This window comes from Physeter macrocephalus, chromosome 8 (assembly GCF_002837175.3).
Source record: "Physeter macrocephalus isolate SW-GA chromosome 8, ASM283717v5, whole genome shotgun sequence".
Taxonomy (NCBI): Eukaryota; Metazoa; Chordata; class Mammalia; order Artiodactyla; family Physeteridae; genus Physeter; species Physeter macrocephalus.
In genome coordinates this window covers 65,197,466-65,215,973 of record NC_041221.1, presented here as the reverse complement: position 1 = coordinate 65,215,973, position 18,508 = coordinate 65,197,466, and the positions used below count along the sequence as shown (strand labels likewise).

Genomic DNA, 18,508 nt, shown 5'->3' with positions numbered 1-18,508 from the left:
TAAAACAAAAATGACTTCTTTCCATATATTCATACTTTCTGCATAATTAGTTCCTTATTACTTCAGAAATTGGTAGTTAGAAAATGTTCTATCAATCGTATCAGAGATGATGGATGAAAATGATCCAAGTATTTGTCCCTTGACAGTCTTGCATAAATTCAGCATGATTTCTTATTTTAATCAATGTATCTTTAAGAATATGTTGACAAATAAAGAACAACTATTGAAACAAAGCACATGCTTGGCGGTCTCTTCCAAATATAAATAAGCACCAAATAGATTAGTAGAGTAGCTATAACTGCAATAATTTTTTTACAATCATCAAAACACTGACCTTCCCTCAAGTACACCAGTGTTAGGGACTGTGGAGTAAGAGCTGGGGACCAGGAGAAGTTAGCAGGGTCAGGGTGTGAGGCTGGGCTTGGGGCCCTACCCAACAGCAATTATTGCTCTGGTAAGCCAAATATCCCTCATTCCCTTTTCCTTTTATCTACAGACAGAGATGTTAGCATTAGATAGTGGCAATTAAGTAGTAAGAATTTTGGTGGGGTTGCTATTTAGCTTTTTAAAAACCCAGACTATCCCTATATTCACAGGCAGATCCTTCCAGAGTTGCTGTAGAGCAAACTAGTCAACGTCCCTGGAAAGATGAGAAAATGACTGTGAAAATGCCCTTCTTCAGTACCTCCCCTCTCCTTCTAGAAGGACTAAGAAGTAAGCTACCTGTCTCTTTTCCTTTCTGTTCCCCTGGCTGCCTTGAGATGCTCTAGTAGTTCATACCACCTCCCTCCCGTGGCCATCCTTTGGCAGGTAGAAGAGAAGAGGTGGAAAACAATTCCCCTGTGCCCTGCTAGTGTCCCCCGTTAACTAACTGCCTGGGCAGCAACCAAGGGTGGACATAAATGAGTTTCTGAGTGTTAGAAAAGCAAGCCTCCCCACCTGACAGATACCTTCACATAAGCCAGAACCGCAGAGAAACCTTAGCTATTTTACCCTTAAACTTTACAGTAACTGTAGCAATAGCATCTGGTGGCATCATAACATTAGTATCCTTCCCTTTACCACAGTAGCAGAATTGTTAGGATTTGAGTAACTATAGAGCTGAACATCTGTCTTCATCTGATAACTTCCATTTCAGCTTCCAAAAATGGGAATAGGAATGTACTTATAAAACTGTGCTCTAAAATACAAACCAAGTGGTATAAAGTAATTTGGTGGGGGACTTTTGCTTATGTTAGTTATTTTATTTTTTGATATTTTAAAAACAGACAAGAGAGAACTTTTAAGGTTTCTCTGATATGTTAATGAGATTTCATGTTGCCAAGGAAAGCATGTCAAATTAAAGGATGTCAGCCTCAATACACAATGACACACAGGTACACATATACACACACACAAATACAAACACACTCTACTGCTGCATAAAAGAGGCCTCCTGCGACTTATAAGCTATACTCATACAGGAAAGGCATTGTTTTTGAATCCATTACACTGGCTGCAGAGACAGTATCTTCGATGAAAAGTTTCTGTGGAATCAAACTGTTCTCCAGCACCTCAAGCTTTTATGTGTGTACGTGGCTTGTCTTTAGGTGGCAATAACAGGGTCTAATCGGCACTTTAACAAAACTGTGTTAAAGAGTTGCACAACAATGTAAATGTACTTAGTGCCACTGAGCTGTACAGTTAAATATGGCTGAAATGGTATGTTTTATATTATGTGACTTTTACCACACACAAAAAAATTTTAAGTGTGTTAATTAAAAAAAAAAGACAAAAGGAAAAAAGCTCATGTTTTAAGAAAGGTAGATATTCCTTTCAGGTCCTTAAAGTTTAAAAGGTTATATATAAGACTGAAAAATTTAATCTTGAGTTCATTAAAAACTATTCAGCTAGAACAAATTCGTGATAAAAATAATTATTTTGTGAACTGACTTTTTTTTAAAAGGAGGGTGAAAACAGAAAGGTCAGCAGCAGAGAATGTGTTCTAATTGTTATTACTGAAGAGGAGGGACTGAGGGGCGGATGGAAACAAAGCTGAGGCGAACCAATTCTGGAAGACCCCTAAATAGCGATGCCTTCCACACTAGATACAGCTCCCATATCTTCTCTCATCCTCCAGTGGAGCATAAAGGTGTTTCGGTGCTAGGATGGCTTGCCTGCGCCACTGATGGAATGTGTAATTACAGCCGGTGTGAAGGGCTCTCTCAATTATTATATTCAGTCAAGTATACGTGTTGTTTACCACTGCTTCAAAAATCTGATTTTTTCTAAACAGTTACGTTATTTAGGAAGGTTTCAACTGTTGCCGCCTTGTGGTTAAACTTGGCCTGAAGTTGTTCTCTAGTCCCAAATTCTAGCTTCAAGAAAAAGCAGGATAAAGCCACCATGAACATGAGTGTGACAGCAGACAAGAATACCATTCTTCCCTTACTTTAAAACAAAAGCCAAACAAGCCAACAAACCACCACCACCACAACCCAAGAAGCTTTTTTTTAGTTTTTCTGCTGCCTACAAGAAAAATGAATGAATGAGAAGTCAGTTAACAGCCATTTTTCCCAGTGGGGGATTTGGATTGCCTCTGCCCGGCGGGGCTGTGAATACGTACCGCATTGCTCTCAGTGCAATTTTGTATGCCAATTCAGCATCATGAGGTAGGAGAGAGGTGAAGAGATACTTGGCAAATGTGTGCATTGGAACGCTCTCCCGATGGATTATTTCGCCTAAACCACTATATGGTCCGGCTGTAGGAAGAGAGTATACACATTTTACATTCCTAAAAAAGGAACTAAGACTTCTTGTAAAGTATAGTTTAAATTTTTTATGTAAAGTTATAAACAATGCTAATCTAGTTAAGAATGTAATCTAAGTGACATAGTAGAAACGAATACAATTCTTAATAAAATGATTCTACAGGGTAGAGTATACGATATCAAATTCACTTCAGGAACAATTCCCTGTGCCACAGCTAAAAGGAGAATCACAGAACTACGGGGGCAGAACTTGTTCACATTATAACTGCTTCAGAGAAATAAACACTCCAAAGCAGGAAACCTCACTGAATTTAAGAAAGACCCTATCTCAGTGTGTGATATCTGAGCATCCAGATTTTCAAAAACACAGATGACTCTACAGCTTAACTTTGGAACCTGCCCCAGACCCAGTCAGTCTTAGGGGCACAAATAAGCCAGGTTTCCAGAAAAGAGTTCTCTGTTTCAGCGGGATGGGGAGGATTCTGAACCACAAATCCCAATACAAAGACTTTAAATATTGTTGCTTCTAATAAGCAGAAATAGATATTAATTCTCATAAAGGCTTAATAATAAAAGACCAGAATAATACTCACCGTAGGCAAAAGAAAAAAAAAATTAAAGTAACTGATTCTACCACTATTTGGGCTTCAAAAGACCAATTTTAAAAGTAAAATTATATTTAAACTGTCAAAATTCATTTCTTAGTAAGTTGTGACAGGCATGGTGGCAGAGCTGACATCCCCTGTGCGCTCTCTGAATGCTACCCTAAGAGGGACGATACCAACTTTTAAAATAAATTTTGAAAGGAAACCACAGTGGTTGGTTCAACTACTTTCCACTTAGGTGCTGTGAGGTTTAGTTACTATGAAGTGTTTTATAAATTAGTTTCCATGTCACCTTTGGGTAACATTGGTTTCATGACTTCTAGAATTATGAATCATGACACTACTGCTCAAAGGACATAATACATTTGTTTTCCATGAGAAAAATAAGTCTGGTGAAGAGTTTAGAATGCAAGAAATGCAGTTCAGAGGAAATGGTGAGAGGAGTTCCTGAATTGCGCACTAAGTAGGAGCATGATACATGTTAGATCATTTTAACAGAAGTTGTTTTTAAATTTCTTTGTTTTATTCTTTGGTTAGTATTTTTGAATTGTTCCTTATTAAAGTACTTTGAAAGTCATGTAAATAACTTATTTTTTTTTTACCTAGACAAACTAAAATCCATCCTAGATTTCTAATTTTATCAAATCTATTAATCTTTTTTTTTGTCTTTAAGACATTTAAAAATGTTTTAGCAATCTGATATTCTTCAAAAGCTGATAAGGCATTACAGTTTTACCTTTAGTTCATATAATGAGGCCAAATTATTTGTTATATTATAGAATGTTTGCCCTCCCCCTAAATTCATATGTTAAAGCCACAACTCTCAATGTGACTGGAAGATAAGGCCTTTATGGAGGTAATTAAGGTTAAATGAGGTCATAGGGGCCTTGACCTGGTCCAACAGAATTAGTGACCTATGAGAAGAGACAGAAAGAGTGATCTCTGTCTCTGTCTTGTGAGGGCTCAAGGAGAAGGCAGCCATCTGCAAGGCAGGAAGAGGGCCCTCACCAGAAACTGAATTAGCCAGCACCTTGACCTTGGACTTCTCAGCCTCCAGAACTGTGAGAAATACATTTCTATTGTTTAAGCCACCTAACCCGTAGTATTTTTTTAATGGCAGCCTAAGCAGACTAAGACATTAACTCTATTTTTTTAAGGATTAATTATAGCAAACTTGTATATTTTCCATCTTCATTTCTCTTCCATTTCCTTTCAGTGTTTCCCTTGTACCATCAAGTTCCCTTTTTATACTATGCAGGGAAGGCCAGGATGCATAATCAACATAATAACACCTCCCAACAAGCAAAACATTCAGTCAGGTATCACAGAATCATTTGTTGATTAATAGTCAGTGTAATGCCTGAACTCTGGTGTACTGAAAAATGAAAAACTGAAATTTGAAATCTAAGTTCCCCAGAAGTGCTTTTCCAATATGCCAATTGATTCAATGTGCCCATACTGTGTCCAGAAGCGATTTAACACTCAGCAACAAAATACAGGGTTACTGCTTCCTCTTTTTCAGATACCTGAGTCTGCTAACTAATTTGCCCCTGAAATTCACAGAGTATAAGTGTATGAAGACCTTGGTGCCCAGTGCAGTCATCTCAATCATGGAGCGCTTATCTTTTGGAGTTTATAGAAATGGTCCCTTGGCTTCCCCTTGGACTTCTTCCTGTCCTGCACCAACCACTCTTTGGGGCCTAGCAAGGTTGGGAAAAGAGAGGAGGCTGGGGTGGGTCATCAGCACTCCTTACAGAGCACAGTTCTCACTAAAATGTTTAATGGGAAGGTATGGACTAATCAAAGACTAAGACAAAGTTAAAAAATATTGATGAGTAATGAACACAGAGACATTTAAAAAGGTAAGTGATGAACAGATATCAGACACTATCAACTTTGAAAACCACACATCCTCACCTTTTCCCTCAGTATAATGAAAATCATAAGGCAGTTACCAAGAGTTACTAAGAGCCAGCATAGAAAAGTTTATGGCTAATGATATTGCTTATATCAAAAGGAAATATATGACAGGAAACTAAAACAGTAATGAAAGGATCAAGATCATTTGAAATTTGTCAAGATGGGCTTTTATCTTTAGGGAAAAAAAACTTCAAGAGAGTGCTTCTAAAAATTATTAGGAATTTTTACCAAAATTAAGCATGTTTTATTCAGAAGAATATTTCCCCTTTAAGGTGCACTTCTAAAACACATAAATGTATAATATATTTAATGAAAATATTTTTTTCAAATAGACCTTTAGGTTTGGATATATAAAGAGTTTTGAAATGCTATTTTCTCTAAATCCCTTCCCTATATATAGCCATTCCAAATATAAGATGAAGATACCATACTGTATGAGCTTATTAATCACAGAGAAATCCACAGAAATAACACACATGTACTTGAGAGACAGAAGCAGTTTAAAAGATTTGACATCACCTAAATCTGTGTAAAAGATTAGGCTACCACATTAATTACACTTATTCTTTTCGAGATTAAAAAAAAACATTAAAAAAAAATAATGCCATCCAAAATTTGTTAGGCCCTTTAGCTCTTGACCTTATAGAAAGAAAACTAGACTTTGCCTTAGTGATTCTATGAAACCTTTACTTTGATGAATCTATACCTAATGTATTCTCTGAAATAATTAGCGCAGTGGAAATTCACTTCTGCAGTCTTTGGTCCTTTGTCAGCATGTGCAAATCACATGTTCAAAACCCAGACGTCAACGTAACAGCCAATAATTTGGAGGAATGCCAGCCAATTTCCATTTTATTACTTAATTGATCAAGCAAAGAGGAATATGGCTACCAGCAATAACTCACTAAATATCAAACTTGCATTTACCTCAGGAACAACACAGACTAAATAAAAACAGTCCTTTTTAAAGCTGGTGGCATTTAAATGGGGCTCATTTCTAGCAGGTTATCTTACATGACCACCTAAATCAAATGATAAACATGTAAACATCTGTACTTTTTTATTAAGCGATACTATTTTTTGGAAAGTGAACATGCTTATGACACTCAGTGACCATACCAATCAAGATAACCACCATATTAAGCGTACTCCCAACATAAGAAAGCTGAGTGGCTAAATAAAATGGGCTAAACAAGTGAGAAAGTTCTTTATCATACTACCTTCTAATAGGAAGACTGCTTGCTTGCGAAAAATTTTCACCAGTGTGTCATCCAATTCAATTTCCTGAAGCTTGGAAATGAGCTGCTCCTCATTCCGGCAAACCTTCTCTTGGGTATACAGCCCATCAGGCATAATACGCTGCTGTCCCAGCCCTATTAGGGCTACTTCCACAGCTAGCGTTAAATAGGATTCCCCTTCTTCTAAGAATTTGTGTGCAGGTAGATGCTGGTATTCCAGAGACTTGCACTGTCCCATATTCTCTGTCACAAAAGAAATCAGAGTTCAGAAACTACTTTTGCAGGTACCCTGATAAGTACGATCTATTTTACCTAGTACTCAAATAAATTACTGACTTAACTCCAAGAAAGCCAGGAAACCATATTTCTTAGGTTAAAGTATATAGTTTTCCAATATCTTTTAAAAAATGACCATGAATGACTAAATGTGTATGTTCTGGGGGATAGAATATTATAAATATTTTTCTCTCACTAAAAATGAATCACCGGGGGCTTCCCTGGTGGCGCAGTGGTTGCGCGTCCGCCTGCCGATGCAGGGGAACCGGGTTCGCACCCTGGTCTGGGAGGATCCCACATGCCACGGAGCGGCTGGGCCCGTCAGCCATGGCCGCTGGGCCTGCGTGTCCGGAGCCTGTGCCCCGCAACGGGAGGGGCCACAACAGAGGGAGGCCCGCATACAAAAAAAAAAAAAAAAATGAATCACCAAAGAAAACTATAAATCTAAGAAGAGATACTGAGCATACCTAAGAGTAAACAAATTTTTAATTAAACAAGAGTAAAATTACATGATGACTGCAATAGTTATCAATTTTTTAAAGCCTGGCATTAAAAAATTTTTCCATACTTTTATCACAATGTTGTAATTTATAACAAAAACAGTAGAGAATACAACATATGTGTAACTCAATTTCATGGTCCTTTTTGTTATCAAAGAGTCATCAGTTATCACAAGAGAAGGATTCTTTGAGGATTCTCTTATCTCTGTTAAGGTGTTTCTATTAGAAACTCTTAACAAACTTCAACTGTCCAACTCCCAAGAAAAGTGAATTCAAAATCATACCTATACCCTCACCCTCCTGATAGAGTTTGGGTCACCCACAATCCATGAAGGCAACCACCACAGGCTAGATGCTTAACTCTCCAGCCAATCCAGCCACGGGAGTAGTGAAGGGACAGTCCTTCTTCCCTCCCACATGAGGTACATCCTTATTTTATATCTTTATGCTGGAAAATAGTCATAAATGCAGATAAATTCTTAGATGTACAATCATTGACTAGAAGGGAATAAATATTTTTAGGTTCTTGACACATGCTGCCAATTGTCAACTCTAAGACTTTTGCCAGTTTGTAGGAGCCTGCCTGAAAAGTGTGAACACCCTTTCTTGCTAACTGCTAGTACTGTTAACTATATGGATTCATAAAACAAACTGTGAAGAAAAACAATGACCAATGATGAATGCCATTCAGGGTTTAGGGGAAAAAAGCACATGAGACAAATGTCAATGGTTTTACCTGTAAAATCTGAGAACACAGGGAAGCTTTCATCATCAGTGCGGCAGGCTTCCATTAGGCTGCTGAAAAGAGTGCCCACAGGGTCCAGGGGGTGTCCAACCCAGCCCTCCAGATTGGTTATTGAAGTTATGCTTTTATGGGGTAGCTCTGTGTAAGAAAAGGGAATTGAGACATGGAGAGAAGTAGAGGACAGAAAGGCTTTATCATTTCCAGCATCCTGACAAATTAATACTAAATTCAATTCAAAATTCCTCTTTAATTAAAAAGGGTACATAAAATCCCCAACTTGTGAACTATTTTAAGTTCTAAAGGTTCATCTGTGAAACAATATAAATGGTACTAACTTCCCAAGACAGCTCTCAAACATCTATTTAATTCATATGTCCAGGCTACTAGGTTAACATTACTATTTACACTACTAAATTATGATGTATGAGGAAAAATGAATGCTAAATTTTTACCTGAGAAGCTAAGGACAACTCTCCTCACTTCCTAGGAGTGTCTTTAGAGAGAACTAAGAAGTCCCCCTGGAATTATCATTGGCTAATTAACTCTACAACTACATTAAGAAGATACTCTCAGAGTCAGTGCTCACTGGGTTATCTAAAATGGAGTCTAGAAGGCAGCTGTACCCTGGGTCGGACTTGAACTTCCCTATGAATATTTATTAAATTACTCCCCTATCACCTTATAAAAATCTTCCTTATCGTGGATCTATAAGTCATTTAAGAGAGGACCTTTGCCACAAAGGGGAACTATAGCAGAAGATAACATATAATTTGGATGAAACATATCCTTTTCATTTTCTTCACGTAATGTTAGAACTTTCAAGTTCTCAAGTTAGAGTGCTGAGAGAAAAGCTGCAAATATTTTAAGATATATTCCATTATTGTAAACAATGCAATATTTTACATCTAAGTGTTTACTAAAGTTATAAATAATAGTGGTTCCTTCTTAAAGGAAACTATAATAAAATCTATATATAATATAAAATATACAAGAAAAATATTGGCTTGTAAATAGCTAAAAAGCCATTCTGCAAGTCCAGTATTCCTTTAGAAGTCTTCTGTTTTGGACTATAACTATTTGTACATAAAAATAAAGCATGGCCTGGCACAATGTATTAAAATTTATAGGAACAAGGTCTTGGAAAGGTCTCTCCCTTCAATTTCTGTCACTGGCTTTCATATACACAACCAGGATGAAAACAGAAACATAAGCATTACTCTTAGGAACAAGTCTCTCTCTCTCTCTCTCTCTCTCTCTCTCTCTCTCTATATATATATATATATAAACTTACTGTGGTGATCATTTCAAAATATATAAATATGGAATCATTATGCTGTACACATGAAACTAATGTTATATGTCAATTATATCTCAATTTTTTAAAAAGTTGACATATCATGCCAAATAATATTGAAAATGTACAAGATACTTCATTTACTAATCTTGGCCCCATAAGAAATAACTGTTATAGCAATTTGGAATTGTAACAGTTACAAAAAACCTATTCTTTGAATATGGACAAACAAAAAAAAAGTAGGGAGAGATATAAATATGCAGTGCTAGTAAAGAATAGTCTGAAGTTAAAGTTTTCATTGTGTGCAGGATAAAAGAGAAATGAGTCTAAGACCTCAAAGACAATCAAAGGAGTCTATCTTAACATGTGTTCCAACTTACCTACATGAACTAACACTTTTACACTTTGTATTTCTTAGATATTGTAACATTTTAATTAAACTAATTTTAAAAACATTTCTTCGTAAAGATCAACATGAATTTCAAAACTCTGATAATCATCGTGAGCAAGCTCTCCTGTTGCAGTATAAAAAGTACTTCACTCTCTCTTAGCCTGACTATTTCAATCTTTTATACTCTTCAGAAGTAAATGTCTTTTGGCCATAGATTGTGTGTGTTTAGGGGAAGGGAGATTTCAGAAAAATTTTGCAAAGGGCCAAGCAACATATTTTGTAAATACAGCTGGTAACCAGTGATGATATGACAAACACAAAGAACTGGACAAAGTAATGATTGTTGGGGATATCACATTCCAATCCCATCTGAGCTCCCCCTTCCTTGGTTCCAATGGTAACTTTGGAATTTTCTTTCATCATATAAATGATAATGTTAACATTTTTAATACTTCCAATATAGAGGATATCAAAAATTACAACAAACACTTGCTCCAGTCTCCAGCCCACTTCAACAACAACTGATAATTTTTAGCTGTTCCCTAGATGTGTGTAAAATCACCCAAGGAATAAAACAAAAACATAAGCAAAAAAAACACCACAACTAAAACTACTTCTCTCTGAATAAGATATAAAATTCCAGAATAAAAACAAAACAATCCTACCAAAGAAAAATTAAAAGATTTATACACCTACAGAAGAAAAAGAAGTGCACGGATTAATCAGAAAAAGCATACATATGTCTTTCTTTTGATCAGGGCCTATGCACATTACAACCCTTTTGCAATTACTACTACTAAGTAATGTTTATTTAAAATTTAAAAGATTAATAAACTGAGATAAAGAGGAGTTAAATGTGTCCTGTCAGTTGGCAGCTCATCGAATGTTATTTACAGAATTTGAAAAATCCAGTTGTTTGGGTTTTTTTTTAGCTTTCATTGGAGTATAGTTTGGGTTTTTTTTTGAGATTTTTTTTTGATGTGGACCATTTTTAAAGTCTTTACTGAACTTGTTACAATATTGCTTCTGTTTTAAGTTTTGGTTTTTTGGCCACAAGGCATGTGGGATCTCAGCTCCCCACCCAGGGATTGAACCCACAGCCCCTGCATTGTAAGGCGAAGTCTTAACCACTGGACCACCAGAGCAGTCCCCAGGAGTTCTGTTTGATCGCTTTAAATACATATCATGTCCTGATGTACAAATTATTACAATTAAACTGTTTTATAGTGCTTCCACACTCTGTCAGGCCCTGCTTTCAGTGCTTTACAGGAATTAACTAGTTTAATCTTTTCAACAACTCTAAGAGACTGGTCCTCAACCGAGCCCCATTCCACAGTCAAGTCAATGCCTAAGGTCTCCCAGCTGGGACCTCCTGCCAGGATTCAAACATAGGCAGTCTGCCCCCAGAGCCCTTAATATCACAATTAAAATGCTCTTTCACAAAATGAAATATCTGGCTAACTTGCATTTTAGATAATTCCGACATACGACGTAACTCAAACAGAAAAAAAAAAAAACAAAAACACCTTCCCCTTTAAAAAATTAACCTACCTAAGAAACTTGTAAAAAAATTTTATTTCTTACAACATTCAACGGGTGTGTGGGGGGATGCCTAACATTTCTCACAGATCAGCTATTAAATATTTCAAATGAGTGGTGAGTAAAGCCATCAACATGGCTTTAATTTTAAAAGTTCTCTCTCCCAAAAGAGCATAAAACCTAGTGACATCATCACCAAGAATCCCATTCCAATGGAAACAGGCTCCTTCACACATTTACCTTTTTTTTGAGTTCGGAACATTTCCAGCTGTTTCTGTTGCTGCCGTCTTAACGTGTTAACAATAGCTATTGCTAGTCTCAGTGCTTCTCTGGGGTACCCATGAGAACGTAATGCGTCCACTCGTGCACAGGCTGTAGGAACATGTTCTAAAACAGAAAGTTAAGGGGGGAAAGTTGCCATTATCAGATATATCTATAAAAACAGGATTTAATAGTAAGATGTTTTCCTCTGAAATACTATTAAAAAGACACAAGAAACCATTTCTGAACTTGGATTTGAATGAAAAACTCCTATTGCCAAGCATTCATCCATCTCCCATTGAATCCCTCAACTCTCCTCCTCCCACTCCAATAATGCTATAGAAACTAAACAAAGAAGTAAGTCATGGAAATGTCTTTCCGGTTTGGCCACTTACCATGCCAGAGGGGCCACCCGCGGGAGTCAAAGAGGGAGTTTTCAGCGTCGTCATGGTAACAGTAGTTGGTGTACAGGTCACTGCTGATAATGTGCTGCAAGTGGCTATCCTGCCAGTGGAGATCGCACGCCTCGATGGCTCGGGTGAACACTGTCCGATGTGGCCTGTTCGATGAATCTGTTTTTTCCACAATTCAGAAAGCCGTGTCAGCTATTATTCACATGTGAATAAATCAGTCATACCATACCATTCTGTGGCCAGATGTTCATGAACACACCCACACACATTGTCCTGCACCCCCTAAGCAGAAGGATGAAGGGTGAATATTCTCATGTCCTAAGTACTAGGAGGCAAATCAGACCAAAGAGCCACCATTCACTCACTTGTTTTATCAAACACAAACACTGTGCAGCCATCAGAGCTAAGGTTAAAGGCATCCTGCAAAAAGAATCGTCAAGTCTAGTTTCCATGACAAATACACTGAAAGGAGGCACTCGGCACAAAAATCACATGAAAACTCACTGCTCCCCACTTCTGAGGTGCTGTGGTGGACTGCCCTGATGGGATCAACAGCTCTCACAAACACTATGCAAGAGATGAGACACCAGCCATGGAACCTTTCAGGAAGATGCAGTCAGCCTTTAAAAATATGCAGAAGGGTTGTGCTTTTGGTTGTATTTTTTAACTATATTGTGCGGTTTTGCACAATTAAAACTATTATGCTCCTTGGGATATAATGATTAAATGTCACTTTATATCCCAAAGGGCATAAATGCATATATTTAACATTTCACAAAGCCACACAACATAGCTACAAAACAAACCAGCGCACTTACCTTGCCCCTACAGGCTGCCTCCTGACTCTTGTGCAGGTTCCATGGCTGGTGTGATGTCCCCAGCATAGTGTAACGCCAGGGCATCACAAAAGAGCAGAAGCACACACTCTGAAGAGGGTTCAAGTTTCAGGACCTGACAGAGAAAAGAGATGTTTGGGGAATAAAGGGTATTTTTACCCCAACTTCTGGGATTATTCAGTTCTTCTGGAAAAAATCGTTCAAATTCTACCTGCACTCCCACCCCTTGGGTCCCCAACTCCAGACTTACCTTAAACTGTGGCAGAAACCTTAGAAAGAGCCTCAGCTGACAATCAGGGTAACAAACTATTTTTATTTATGTGTGCTTTATTTAGCTCAAGTATCACCCCTCACTGTTCTGAGGCTTAACTAAATGAGAAGTAAAATCTGGAGCTTCCTTAGTTGGTAAAGTTTCATCTTCCTCTCCCTGGAGCTTTGGCTAAGCACAGACATAAAGGAAATCATAAAAATCAAAATACAACTGAATCAAGAAGAGCTCTGAAAACTCATCTAGACCAACCCCTCTATTCTGCTGATGGAACTGAAAATTGAGAGAAGTAAAGTGACTTGCCAAGGTCACACAGCCAGGCAATGGCAGTCAAGATCAAAACACAGATAACCTCACTCCAAATTCAGCTATTTAGGCTGTTCTGAAAGGCTTTTGAATGGTCTTTAACAGAAAGAGACATTACTTCAGCTTGGTCTCAGGTGGACTTAGACATCTGTATTTGAATGGCAGACATATCAAAATGCATGGATGACATAATTTGAGAGGCCTAAATACTGATGTATCTGTTCTGGCCCCTGCCCAGACTCCTTGTTAGCAGCAGATGGAGGGACACTTTGCAAATGGGAAGAGTTGGCCCTACATTTAATAGCCTTTGGAACCTACCAGGGCTTTTTGCAGAGCAGAATAAATATACCCCTACCCCACAAGAAACTGGTTCCATGACTTCTTATAGTCAATCCATCAAATATTCCAAAGTCCAAATCTCACACAAGTATTTTTAAATGGCTTTCTAATTTCATTTATTTTGTTTAACTCAAATCATAGAAACAGAATTTAAAATTAAAAGGAGACTTTAGAAAGCAACATATTATTATGCACTTATTAAAAGAATGAGAGTTCTGTCTGTTTGACCCACTGTGGTATCAATAATAAAAGCAAGCTGTGGGTATGATTCCATTGAAAAGATTAAAATCTTAACTTTTCATGTTTGTATGTGACTGTAAGAGCATAGTGAAATGTACAGGACATACACCAGGACAGTGGTTAGCTCTAAGAGTCTGATACAACTAACTATAACAAAAAAGACTAAATACTATTGGTATTTAAATGAAAATGTAAGATACAAAGCTCTATAATAGCATGGAAACAAAAAAATATATGTACATAGACAATGACTAAAAAGATATACAAACAAAAATTGATTTAAGTATCAAAATTATGGTCAATTTTTATCTTAGATATCTGTGTTTTTTTGACTTTTGCAAGAACAGAAAAAAGAAACAGATGATCTTAATCAAATTGTTAAAACGATAAACACAGGGACTTCCCTGGTGGTGCAGTGGTTAAGAATCCACCTGCCAATGCAGGGGACATGGGTTTGAGCCCTGGTCCGGGAAGATCCCACATGCTGTGGAGCAACTAAGCCCGTGCGTCACAACTACTGAGCCCGCGCTCTAGATCCCGTGAGCCACAACTACTGAGCCCGCGTGCCGCAACTACTGAAGCCCATGTGCCTAGAGCCCATGCTCCACAACAAGAGAAGCCACCGCAATGAGAAGCCCGCACACCGCAAGGAAGAGTAGCTCCTCCTCACCACAGCTAGAGAGAAAGCCCATGTGTGGCAACGAAGACCCGACGCAGCCAAAATCAATCAATCAATCAATCAATTAATTAAAAACTGATAAACACTAATTTGTAAAAAATTTTAAATAAAGTATAAAATAATATTAGTTTTTTAACCAAAAAAGTTTAAAAAAGGCTCTCATTCAGGTATATTTAAAAAACAAACACACTACTCTAAGGGTGTGGATTCTAATGTTGTCAATTAATTCTAACAAATAATCTCAGCAAAGACAGAGATTATTTGTGCTTCACTTTCACTCTGATGTGCAAACACATGCAATTCTGCCCATGGTCTGTACCACATGCACTCGCTGCCCAGCGGCATGACTGCTGGGCTCTGCTGTCACGAAAGGCTCTCCCCTTGCCAGCCCGCTCAGCCTTCCAGCAGAAGTACTGCAGGCTGAGCACCCGAGCCCCTCTCTGTAGGGATATCTCTTCTGACAGCCCCTCTGGAGAATGCGGGTGTTCTGCTAAAAGGAGGAGCCCTGGTGCCTTTAGGCACAACAGCTATAAATATTGCCCTTAGAAACTAGTCCTGACTTCTTATCCCTGGGCCAAACCATAAATGAAATGAACTCTTTTTTTCCAGAGGCTGGACCACTTCCTAAGAGTTTTCTAAAGCCTATGGAATAGTCATATTTAACCAAGGGGAAAGCAACCAAATGGAAAGTAAAAAAGTAAACTGTAAAATGTTAGGATGGCAGTCACAAAAAAGCAGGTGGGGAGTGAAACACAGAGAAACCTCCAAATATAATAAAGTTTAAAAAAATCAAATTTATTGCCTATGGAGACGTAAGCATACCTTTTCCTAGCAAAAGAAGAGAATAAATGTTGAATTGTTAAACTTGAAAATTCTGAGCTTCTGGAAAAAAACTTGGGGTATAAGGGGTAGATTTATTTTCTTTGAAGTTATTAAATAAAATCATCATGGGCAATAAAGATACGACAGATTTCAAATACTGAATTCCCAAGGCAAATACCTCTAGACAAAGGAGAGCCAGACAATCATCTTTCCCAAGGCCTGAAACTTCTTTTTGATTGGACAAGTCCCTATGGAGTAATACATATTATTTTCTCTCTTTGTAAAGACTGAAAATACTATGCTAACATCACATTTCATTCTCAGCACACTGTCCAGCTCTTTCTAGGAGTACCAACTCCAGATGGGGCCAGAAAACAGAATGACAGTCTTGATCCCTGAATCCTTCTGATGTCATTTAACTCCCACCTTGCATCTATCATAACTTTAAAGTCTTCCAAGTTTTCTCAGAAAAGGGGGAGCAGCAGCACAAACTTACACAAGAAGAGTGACAGAGTTAGTGAATGAAATTTTTATTTGCAAGAGTTAACTACTTTAAAGATTTGGTTCTGAAAGAGAGGAGAAAATTCTGCGGTAGCTAGCGGGGACAATGGGGGCAAGGAAAGATTTTTTAAGATGAGAGAGACTTGAGCTAAATGGGTGGGTCCAATAGAGAGGGAGAAGCTTAAACAAACAAACAAACAAAAACCAGTACAGAAATGAGAGACCAAGGTTCTTAAGAGGCTATCTGAAAATGTCTGGGAGCACTTCTTAGTTGTCCAAAGACCGGAGGGCACTATTAGCCTACGGGAGGTGGGAACAAGTATGCTAGACAGTCCTTCACAATAAAGAATTTTCCTGGTCTGAATGCCAGCAGCACCCCATGCTCCTGCAGCCCCAGTCATTAAATGTTTACTTGCTATATTCTAAAACTAAGAATTTTTAACTGATTAAATTGTATAGTAGCCCAAATATGAACTGACCAACAGATATAAAAACACACAGCTCCTCAAGCCTCTCAATATTTTGTTTTACAATATACTACCCATCCATTCTATGATTTTTAAAAATATATTCAAACTAAATAATTAATAGGCAATTTTAACACATACTAGTAGTATATGTATTATATCCATCTGTATTCTGAGAATATGAAAGTTATAGAAAGGTCTCACATAAAAATTAAAACACACACACACATTCAAAACATATTAAGTCCGTGAGTTATAGTAAGCTCTTAAGTGAGTAAAATAATTTTCCCAAATCTATTGTAAGTTACTGTTATAAACATAGATGCACAATTAGGTAGATACAAAGTGAGCAGATTACCACTGTGTACTCACCTTGGTTAGCATTCGCACCCTGAGGCAGAGCATTTGTTAAGTTAGGTAATTCACTGCCATGATTTCCATCTTCCCATGGACAGACATCAACACCATTCCACTTTTTCAACTGTTTTAGCCAGCTGGCCTTCTGCTCCAACTTGCAGTGGGGATTTAAAACTATACACATCCACAGAGCACCTAATTTAAAGGGGGAGAGGAAAGCAAATTTTTTAAAAGTTTACAAGTGTCCAATCCTAATAGCTAATGATAAACCATTTCAAAACGGACCCAAGTCTGCAGTTTTATAATGCAATTCTCCCTTGTCCAAGCAACAAATCTCACACAGAGGTTAATGTAAAGAGGACAAAAGAGCCCAAATTTGAACCAAAGAGTCCAAACACTGTTACATATAAAGATGAAAGATATTTCAAATGGTAATTGTAATCACCTTCCTACTTGTGTGACATTTGGGGCAAAAGTCAATAAAGAATACAAACTTAAGGACCAATTCGTTACTTTAATTTACAAGCAGATTTTATTCATGGATGCTGCAATAAACCACTCTAAATGGTTCTGTGCAAAAATTAAATTTACTTTTAAAAGTATCTTTTTAAAATAAAATCATAAAGGCATAACAATGGACACGAATAAACTATTTTCCAGTCTCCTTATAAGCATTTCAAACTTTATTATGCTCGTTAATTAGTACGCATATCCATATATCAACAGATCTTTTAAAAATAAAATTTACTTAAACATGCTTCCCTAAATGATTTAACCAGGAATTAAGCTTTATATAAATGAAATCACTAAATTTATGTCTTTTTGTGAATGAAATCACTAAACATTTATCAAAAGTTCACTTGCTTTAAAATGAAAAAAAACCTGTGGACTCGGAGAAAATATTTCAAGACAATGCGACTGACGAGGGCTTAATTTCCAAAATACACAAATATCTCATATAGCTCAATATCAAAAAAACCCCACAAAAAACAAACCAATCAAAAAAAGGGGCAGAAGACCTAAATAGACATTTCTGCAAAGAAAACATACAGATGGCCAACAGGCACATGAAGAGATGCTCAACATTGCTAATCATCAGAGAAATGCAAATTAAAACTACAATGAAGTATCACCTCACACTGGTCAGAATGCCCATCATCAAAAAGTCTACAAATAATAAATGCTGGAGAAGGTGTGGAGAAAAGGGAACCCTCCTACACTGTTGGTGAGAATGTAAATTGGTACAGCCACATATGGAGAACAGTATGGAGGTTCCTTAAAAAATGAAAAATAGAGTTACCATATGATCCAGTAATCCCACTACGGGGCATGTATGTGGAAAAGACGACAACTCAGATTCAAAAAGATACATGCACCCCAATGTTCATAGCGAAAAATAGAGTTACCATATGATCCAGTAATCCCACTACGGGGCATGTATCTGGAAAAGACGACAACTCAGATTCAAAAAGATACATGCACCCCAATGTTCATAGCAGCACTATTTACAATGGCCAAGACATGGAAGCAACCTAAGTGTCCACCAACAGATGAGTGGATAAAGATGTGGTATGTACATACATACAAACATACACACTCAATGGAATATTACTCAGCCATAAAAAAGAATGAAATAATGCCATTTGCAGCAACACGGATGGACCTAGAGTTTATCACACTAAGTGAAGTAAGTCAGACAGAGAAAGACACAATGTTATATGATATCACATGTGGGATCTACAAGTAGTACAAATGAACTTA

General features: G+C 37.4%; 1 protein-coding gene across 1 annotated transcript in view; it reads right to left on the bottom strand.

Annotated features, from left to right (window-relative positions):
- Window positions 1-18,508, bottom strand: part of ZSWIM6 (zinc finger SWIM-type containing 6) — a 221,542-nt gene that overhangs the window by 7,936 nt on the left and 195,098 nt on the right. Inside the window, exons 5-10 of the mRNA XM_024123181.2 lie at window positions 16,763-16,942; window positions 11,915-12,091; window positions 11,499-11,645; window positions 8,026-8,172; window positions 6,496-6,756; window positions 2,606-2,741 (exon numbers count right to left, since the gene is read on the bottom strand). Of these exons, the coding sequence (XP_023978949.1) occupies window positions 2,606-2,741; window positions 6,496-6,756; window positions 8,026-8,172; window positions 11,499-11,645; window positions 11,915-12,091; window positions 16,763-16,942 (1,048 nt within the window). The remainder of the gene's footprint in view (window positions 1-2,605; window positions 2,742-6,495; window positions 6,757-8,025; window positions 8,173-11,498; window positions 11,646-11,914; window positions 12,092-16,762; window positions 16,943-18,508) is intronic.